Here is a 9,826-nt window from a genome sequence, read left to right on the forward strand (position 1 = left end):
AGTTCAGTATTAAAAATATCTTTAGGTTATTTAGATGCAAAAAAAAGAACTTTTCCTCACTGGTTGATGTGATATTAACCTTCTTGTTATTAATTTGGCTGTAGACTTTGAATATTGTAGGCAACTTTATGCTGTCAGTGTTTGACGGAAGTTACTGTCACTGCCATATTAATTTCTATTGCTTTTGTAAACATTATGTTTAAAATTATGTCGATCGGATAGCCAAGCGGGCTGGGCGGCTGGCTTCTCCTTCGCTTCACTGCGAGAGATGTCAGTTCGATCCCCAGCTCGGTGACAGAAAAACAAAAAGGCTAACGCAGCAGTTTAAAATTCTAAAATGAATCTGCGGCTTAGTCTAGAATATGCTGGTATCTGATCGGCCTATGGTGGAGCAGTACGGCAAGAGATAAGGGCTTGCGGCTCGGTGATACTCCTCCATAGATCCCTACCGGAAGGGCGTGTGCCGCCTAAATACCGGGTATATATATATATATATATATATATATATATATATGTTTAAAATTTATGTTGATTAAAACCTTATATCCTAGGTTTTGCTTTATCATTTCAATTTAATCAACATAAATGGAGAAGTATCTAATACCCGAGAGGTTTGACGGGGATCCATTTGTGAAATCAACAGCAAAGGAATGGGACCATTGGAAGAGAACTTTTATGAACTTTTTAGCTACCCATATTATCACTCCCGCTGTTTCTGATGATGGTGCTGCTGTACCACCCCTAGATATTAATAATACTAAGCTACAACTGTTAATAAATCATATTTCGCTACGAGTATATACATATATAAGCGATTGTAACACTTGCAACCAGTCCATTCAAACTCTTGACAAAATATACATCAAACCAAACAATGCTATTCATGCTCGTACATACTAATCACTAGACGACAACAGATGAGTCTATCGATTCTTACATGCAATCTTACAGTTATCAAAAGACTGCAATTTTACTGCTGTAGATGCTGATACTAATAAAAATGGTACCATCCGTGGAGCTTTTATCGCTGGACTGACATCCACAAAGATACGATCGAGATTGTTAGAGAGTTTAACACTAACTTTAGAAAAAACTTACAATATAGCTATTTCAATGGAAATGGCAGAACTTAACTCTCAGGTTTATTCAAATCAACATTCAACACTTAGTGCGCAACCTGGTAATTATCAATTTGAGTCACAGAGCTCTCCAACAAATTCTAATGTGTCACTGTGACAGCTGCTACTAACTCTACTAACTCTTCTAGGTCAGGACACAAATGTTTTTTCTGTGGTGGGCCAATACATTCAAGGAAGAAATGTCCTGGGAATTCATCTGCAAATCCTGTAATAAAATGTGACACTTTGCAAAGGTCTCCAAGAGCACTAATGCATCTGTCAACGTATTTAAAGGCTATGATAACTGCACAGCCTGCATTATTGCTGCTACTCCTGCTTCATTAAAGAAAGTTATAGCGCCTGTATCTATAAAAGGCCTTCGTGCTAATGCCGTTATAGATACTGGTTGCTCTATTAGTTTTATTACTGAAGACTGCTAACTTGTACAAACTCCCTAGGAAGCCTTGTACTCAGACTGTTTCTATGGCCTCATTATCAAACACCTCTGAAGTTAAAGATGTGACTACTCAAAATATTAAAATTGGTGACCACTCGTACGATAACATTAATTTACTTATAGTTAAAAACCTCTGTGCTGATATTATAATTGGTCATGATGTTCTATCTAATCACTCAAGTTTGAATTTGGAGGACCTAAAGAAGTATTCAAGGTATGTACTGTAGTTGAAGCCTCAGTACCTGTAGTTCCTTTATTTTCTAACCTGACTTCAAATTGTAAACCTATCGCAGTAAAATTACGCAAGCGATTTTTATTAAAAATGAGGTGAAGAAGCTTTTAAATGATGGCATTATTGAAGAAAGCCAGTCCACTTAGAGAGCGCAAGTACTGATCAGCAAAAACGAAACCACAAAAAGCGGCTTGTCATTGATTATTCTCAAACAATTAATAGATTCACTCAACTTGATGTCTATCCACTGCCAAATATCGAGAAAATAGCGCCACTTCTTTAGAGGTTCAACCACAGCGTATGCTTCTTTCTCCACAGCAGAATGGTTCAGTTCAATAGAGTTAAGTGATCTGGAATCCTGACTCAAGGTAGCAGCAATTGAGTGTTCTGAAGCATCAGTTTCAACAACAAATTGCATATTTTCGTTGATAGAGTGAACAGATGACTTTGCAACTATACATTTAAGATTTTCAAAACAAGATAAAGGATCTTCGTTCAATGGAAAATTGTTGACATAAGCTAATTGAGACTCATAATACAGGGAAAGATTTAAGGAAGAAAACATACACACCAAAGATAAAAATCTTGGTTTAAAGAATCTGCCAATCTGAAGAATAACCATTACGATTGCCAACCTCCTATGCGCCCCTTTAAGAAGAAGGTTGTGCTGTAGATTGTTCGAAATTCCGCCTGCTCTAGAAGCTGCTATACGTTCAATTTGTGGAATTATTATTACTTTTTTATGAATTAAGATTATATATCAACATTTAAGTTGTTGGTGTAGATTTCTAATAAAAATATTTATATATCCAAAGTTTCCTTACGTTACACTTTGTTTGAGTTCAAATATTTCCAGAAAATCGAAAACTTGATGAATTTGGAGAGCTTATTAAAACTTTGTTGACAGTGTTGGTAACTGCGAGAACCCATTTATTAGCAATTAAGATGAGTTTAATGGAGTACCTGTTATTGGATATGTTTTGTTTCGATTACGAAATTCATATGCTCAAAATTGGAAATTAGTTTCCGTTATTCCTTGTAATCGATATTATCTATTCAAATAAACAGTTAACCGAAAGAAACAACAGCGGAACAATAGTTTAAGTTAACAGCTGCATAAAGTTTGTGAGCAAAATAAGCACAAAATTTATTGGATTAGTAGACGAGAGATATTTAGTTTTTCAAGTTATGTAAAGGCGTTATCCAAAACTACTTTAATATTAGAAGCTTTTTTTAAAATAACACTTTTAAATTAAAGAAACCTTTTTTTTTAATACGTTTGAAATAAATCAATCCTATTATTTTTGAACCGATAATGGATACATTAGTGAAAATGGGAAAATAATTAGCATTTACAAAAACCAAAAAATATAAACACAAAAAATGATAAAGGAAAATAAGAAAATAAGTAAATAATCCAATCATTGGTTCAAAACAAAAATATCTTCAAACTTATGGTAGGTACATTTAGGTGATCCGTTAATTTTTGGAGAGTAGTGTACTTATATTATCTGAATAACGTATGGTCCTAAAGTTTTGGGAAAAATTTCACATGGCTGATTGAGAAGCAAAATGCATTTAACAAAGAAGGCCATGGAACTAAAATGTCATCAGTTATTGACATTTAATAAACAAAGCAGAATATTTTGATTTGTGCTCTGCAAAATGTCTTATAAAATTGATATTCGTCGAGGTGTTTATAATATGGTTGGGCGAATGTCGAAACGAGATATTGTTAATATTTGTCGAGATCAAAACATAAGAAAATCGACAATTTATTGCACAATCAGAGAATGTGAAGAAGGGATACCATATGTTAACTTGCGTAAAAAGACTGATTAAAGCAGCTAAGAACAAAATTGGGGTCTCACAGCGAAAACTGGAAAGAAGATTTCATGTTGGAAAGACTACAGTATACAGGACCCTATCGAGTAACAATATTATCTACCGGAAAAGAAGGAAAGCTCCAAAATACACAGAGGATCAATTAGAGAGAATTCCGCGATGTTGCCGCTCGTTAAGGCGAGTGCATTTCGTCAACAAGTTGATCGTGATGAACGATGAAAAATATTTTACTTTGTCCAACTCTGAGATGAAGGGTAACGATGGGTTTTACACGAACGATTACGAAAATGAACCTGATGAAATAAAATTCAAAAGTAAGAAAAAAATTGAGGACAAAATTTTGGTATGGTGTGCAATTTCTGAGGCTGGCTTTATCTCACAGCCCTACATTGGTGTTGTTCGAGGCGAAGCCATGTCATTACGCGAGGATCACAAGGGACTGGTACGAAACTAACAACATTACCTTTGTACCGAAAGCAGACAATCCACACCACCTACCTCAGGCGCGTCCAATTAAAGAGTTCTGGGCAATATTAAGTCGGAAAGTCTATAATAACGGATGGGAAGCACAAAATCAGGAACAGTTAAGAGGTCGCATATATACAAAAATTAGAAAAATTGACGCCGAGGTCGTCCAAAGGATGATGCAACGTGTCAGGGGAATTATTAGGCAAATCGAAAATAATGGCCCTTGTCTGTCATTTGAATTTTGATTTATAATAAGGATAGTTAAGTTAAATTGTTGAATAATTTAATAAAAATATAAGATTATTGTGATCAGAGTTATATGCTTTTGAAATTTTTCCCAAAACTTTAGGACCATACGTTAATACTTACTTTTGTTTATCATACAAAAATTATTGTTTTTCAAAAAAAAAAATTATAGTAAAATGCTTAAATAAATTAAGCAGTTAATATTCGATTTTAATAAAAAGTTAATAAAATCTATAATTTTTCGAGTAAAAAACGTGTTGAGTAAAAAAAATAAGAATAGCAAAAAATGAATGGCTTAAGCAACAATGTATCGATCTAGAACATTTACAACGACAGCACGACGACCGTAATTTACATAAAAAGCTTAAGGAGACTGCTAGAATATACAGAAAACGAAGACCAACTACCATAGTTAATCACGATAACCAGATAGTGCTGGGTGAAAAGGAGAAAATTGATATATGGGAAAATTATATCCAGGAGCTCTTCCATGACGAAAGACCCATGAGTGAAGTTTATACAGACGACCAGCTGACTGGCCCTTCAATCACCAAAGAGGAGATAGAAAAGGCAATATTAAATTCAAAAAACAATAAGGCACCTGGACCAGATGAAATCCCGTCAGAAATACTCAAATTACTGGATGAAAGGGGAATTTCAGCACTACACAAAATATTTAACTTAATTTATGAAACTGGCTGCTATCCTCAACAGTGGTTACGCTCTACCTTTATTCCCCTGCCCAAGAAAGTCAATGCAAAAAGATGTGAGGATCACAGACTCATTAGCCTGATGAGTCACACTTTAAAGATATTCTTAAAAATACTACATCAAAGATTATACAAAAAATGTGAATGGGACATCAGTGACTCCCAGTTCGGGTTTAGGCAAGGTTTAGCAACACGAGAAGCAATAGTAGCAACACAGGTGCTGGTCCAAAATTGTTACGATCAGAAGAAGGATGTGTTCCTATGCTTTTTGGATTACCAAAAAGCGTTTGATCGTGTCCAACACCACAAGTTAATGCAGATCCTCAAGAAAGTTGATATAGACCAAAAAGACATAAGATGCATTGAAAACTTGTACTGGCATCAAACGGCACAGTTAAAAATAGACAATTCTATATCCAAACCCATACATATAAGAAGGGGCGTTCGACAGGGATGTGTGCTTTCCCCTCTTTTATTTAACATTTATTCGGAAGCCATATTTCAAGAGTCTCTGTAGGATGCAAAGATGGGAATCAAAGTGAATGGAGTACTGATCAACAACATACGATATGCTGATGATGGTGTCTTAATTTGTGACAACATAGTCGATCTTCAACAACTTGTCACTACAATCGGAGAATACAGTAAGCGAATGGGATTAGAGATTAATACCAAAAAAACCAAATTTATGATCACCTCCAGAAACTTGGATGCACTTGAAAACTCCACCATAACACTGAATACTAAGTCCATTGAAAGAGTGAGTAAATTTAAATACCTGGGATCGTGGCTTTTTGAAGACTGGGCATCGGACAGGGAAGTAAAATGTCGCATTGAGCAAGCTCGACAAGCTTTCGTAAAATTCAAGAAGGTACTGACTTGTTCAGAGTTCGATCTTCAACTGAGACTAAGGTTTACTAAGTGCTACGTGTGGTCAGTGCTGCTATATGGCGTAGAGGGCTGGACACTCAAAACGAGGGATATAAACAGATTAGAAGCTTTCGAAATGTGGCTCTATCGCCGTATCCTAAAAATACCATGGACAGCGAAAATCACAAATATAGATGTCCTTAAAAGAATAAACCAAGAACGCCAACTTTTCGAAACCATCAAGAAAAGGAAAACGGCGTATCTAGGTCACATCATGCGAAATGAAAAATACCAGTTCCTCCAACTTATAATCGAGGGTAAAATTGAAGGCAAGAGAGGAATGGGACGCAAGAAAATGTCCTGGCTCCGAAACATAAGGCAATGGAGAGGGATAAACGACATACAATCTCTGGTACATATTGCAAGAAATAGAGAATTTTAATGGAAAATGTGATCGCTAACATCCATTAGTGGATTTGCATCTAAAGAAGAAGAAGAAAAAACGTGTAAGTTATTAATAATTTATTACATTTTAAAATGTGCATCTCGGTTAACGTTTATTAATAAATTAATGCACCAAAAAACTTTTAACGTGCTTATTTCAAATATTTTTTATTATACATACCAAACTATTTTTTTTTTAGTTATTGATAGAATGTAACGGTTTTAACTTCTAAGCGAAAGTTCTAAAAATCAGTAAATTTTCACTCATTAAAATAAAAACATACGAAACAAATTTGGATGAATTCGCATAACCTTTGTTATCCGACTAATATAGAACCTTAATAATTGTGACATAATATTAATTACGGAGCCTGTCGAAAAACACTGTACTTTTCCCATTTCCCTGATCTACTCAGGCTGGTCTGTTTACGTCAGCAGATTTATTTCCGATATCCTATCACTTTTCGGTTCTGTTGTATTCTATACCACATACTAAACACAACAATATTTTTTTATATGGGTTTCTGTAATGTGAAGTCATAATCAGATATTTTTTATATGTAGCAATGATTTAGAAAAGTGGTTCCCAACCTTTTTCCCATGATCGCCCCCTTAGACAGGTTTCACCAGTTATGAATACTACAATCGCCCCCCCCCCACCCAATTAAATTGAAACAAATAATGAATCTATACAAAAGGTAAGTATCCATATTTATTTATTTTTACATTTCGTAAAATGATAAATGGTTATATGTGTGTAAAAGAATTGTTAATGGCTTCCTTGGGCCTGGTGTCCCTCACATAATTGACTAATTCTTTATGTCTGGCTCAATGTTGGTTAATAACAACCCCAAATCCCCTCTTTCTATTATGTCGAGCCTATTTCTTTGTCTGTTTCTCAATATACACACAGAACTAAAACCTTTCTCCACTAGATATGTTGTGGGGAATGCCAATAATAATAATTTGATTGCATTCCACAAGATTGGATACACTTCTTTTATCCGCGGCCAAAATCTTTCGTACCCACACTCCCGAAACAAACTTTCAATTTCAACATCATGTCTCAAATCAATCAAGTTTTCTTAAAAAGAAGAACATACCGTTGAAACTTCCACGCTGAAAGGATTGATAAACCAAGTTGGCACTTTCAGACTAGTCAAATCTTGGGAATCGGGACTGCAGATTTTGCATATTTTCTTCTCTCTCTTCTCTGCATATTTTCTTCAAAAATACATAGTTTGTCAATGAATGCTCCGACTACTCCCTTCGCTTTGGCCATATTTATGTTCTTCCCCTGTAGTTACAGGTTCATTTCATTTAATTTTTGAAAAATATCTGATAAGTAAGCGATGTCATTTCGCTTCTCTTGTAGTTCTGTACTCAGTGTTGGGTCAGTATTATTAAGAAATTCAATAACAGTATCCATGAGACTGAAGAACCGCCTTAAGCAATTGCCTTTAGAAAGCCAGCGGACTTCCGTATGTAGGAGCAATGTATTAAATATCTCATCATTTTCTTCACAAAGTGTACGAAATATTCGATCATTCTTTGGTTTTGCTTTAATTTGATTTACCGCATCTATGACAAGTCGAAGAGAATCGTGCAACCTCCCACTCAAATTCTTGACAGCCAAATGCTCTCTGTGAATAATGCAGTGAACACACAAAATTCCAGGTACTGCTTGTTTCAGATGTGCAATAAATCCCCAATGGCGTCCTGTCATTGCTGCTGCACCGTCAGTAGCACAGGCGATCATATTTAATAAGGGAATCTCTTTTTCCTCAAATAATCTCTTAATGACCTCAAATATGGAAGATCTTTTTGTATCAGTAATCAGACTTCTAACAAATAGCATTTCCTCGGCCATTTCTCCATTGTCGTCAATGAATCGGACATATTGGAGCAAAGCTGTGCTGTCACTCAGGGTACTCTCGTCAAGTTGCACAGTAAACTCTCTGCTTTTCAATTTGTTGCAGAGAACATCTTCGACATTCGCTCCCATTTCATCAATCCTTCTTGAGACAGTATTATTGCTGAGAGGAACTGCATCTGTTACTTGGCTGGCCTGACTGGGTCCCCACATAGTATCAACTATTTCGTTGACAGCTGGAAGGATGAGTTCTTCTCCAATTGTGTGCGGCTTGCCACTTTTTGCTATTAAGAATGATACCTTGTAGGAAGCAAGTAAACCCTTGTCGTTTTTCTTGGTAGCTTTTGCAATCAATGAGACAGTATTATTGCTGAGAGGAACTGCATCTATTACTTGGCTGGCCTGACTGGGTCCCCACATAGTATCAACTATCTCGTTGACAGCTGGAAGGATGAGTTCTTCTCCAATTGTGTGCGGCTTGCCACTTTTTGCTATTAAGAATGATACCTTGTAGGAAGCAAGTAAACCCTTGTCGTTTTTCTTGGTAGCTTTTGCAATCAATGACCCAACAGTAACTCGCCTTTCATACTTTGCCTTGAGCTCCTGTAAACGAAAGAAATACACATTCACTTTAATTATTATAAGTAATGGTAATAAAGTTTAAAAAAGGTTTTCTTTCAGTCTGACTTTTGGTAATAGAAAGTAAAAATAATTATAATATGTTGATACCTAGGTACAGTTACGATCACTAAATAGTTTACACTTTAATTTTTACATTGCAATTCCTTTAACGTAAAAGGTGCGTTTAAACGGGGTAAAAATTTAAAAAATAGGCTCCTAGATACGTAAGTCTGTAAACTATTCAATGATTGTAACTGTACATGGAAAAAATACATCCTACAAACAAAAGACTTTTACTCACCGCAAAATATTGGACGGGTCTGTCTGACTTATCTGAATGAATCCTTTTCAAGTGATCCATAAGACGGGGCGGCTTCATGGATTCGTTTGACAAAGATTTTGCACAAATGAGACACAATGGTATATTCTTATTCCTTGGCAATTCAATGAATCCATATTTCAAATATTCCGTTGAGTACTGCCGGCACTTTTTTTTAGGTGCTGACATTTTGAGAGCAAAACAAAAGAGTAATTAATTACAACTTATTGAGAAGGCAAAGAATAAAAACACTATCTCGCAATTCTCAATAAATAATTATATTGCCACGCGTCGACGTCTCTGTCCGAATTCTAACATTGTGACTAATAATGATTCTAATAATGTGACGCCTCGTGTTCGATAAGATCTGTGACTAAGCGAGATGTTTGTGTTATTATTACCTGCATTGGTATACATATATTTACTTTTTATTATGCTATGGATATCCGATCGAAAGTATTGTATTTTTTTCTCTATTCTTATTTTTCTCAATTACCCATTTCTCGTTTTCCGAATGCTAAACGCCCCCCTTATCGCCCCCTTTTCTCTGTCGCCCCCCATATGGCCCCCTTCGCTCTATCACCCCCCTGAATATCTCAAATCGCCCCCCGGGGGGCGATCGC

At 35.7% G+C, this 9,826-nt stretch overlaps 1 protein-coding gene across 1 annotated transcript; it reads right to left on the bottom strand.

Moving 5' to 3' along the window:
* Window positions 1-1,219: 1,219 nt before the first annotated feature.
* LOC140433118 (zinc finger MYM-type protein 6-like) lies at window positions 1,220-9,392 on the bottom strand. The gene is made up of 3 exons (XM_072521170.1): window positions 9,186-9,392; window positions 8,058-8,866; window positions 1,220-1,451 (listed from the first exon to the last, which is right to left on the bottom strand). Exons 1-3 carry the CDS (start codon window positions 9,390-9,392, stop codon window positions 1,220-1,222), a joined length of 1,248 nt encoding a protein of 415 aa, XP_072377271.1.
* Window positions 9,393-9,826: the final 434 nt, after the last annotated feature.

This window comes from Diabrotica undecimpunctata, chromosome 2, assembly GCF_040954645.1.
Source record: "Diabrotica undecimpunctata isolate CICGRU chromosome 2, icDiaUnde3, whole genome shotgun sequence".
Taxonomy (NCBI): domain Eukaryota; kingdom Metazoa; phylum Arthropoda; class Insecta; order Coleoptera; family Chrysomelidae; genus Diabrotica; species Diabrotica undecimpunctata.

What these genes read in the sequence shown, in the direction of transcription:
- LOC140433118 (XM_072521170.1), bottom strand. Translation starts at nt 9,392, where the DNA reads ATGTCAGCACCTAAAAAAAAGTGCCGGCAGTACTCAACGGAATATTTG. An exon ending in GACCCGTCCAATATTTTGCG is followed by an intron (nt 8,867 to 9,185) that starts GTGAGTAAAAGT and finishes TTTCGTTTACAG; the next exon opens with GAGCTCAAGGCAAAGTATGA. An exon ending in CAAGCAGTACCTGGAATTTT is followed by an intron (nt 1,452 to 8,057) that starts GTGTGTTCACTG and finishes TTAATGAAGCAG; the next exon opens with GAGTAGCAGCAATAATGCAG.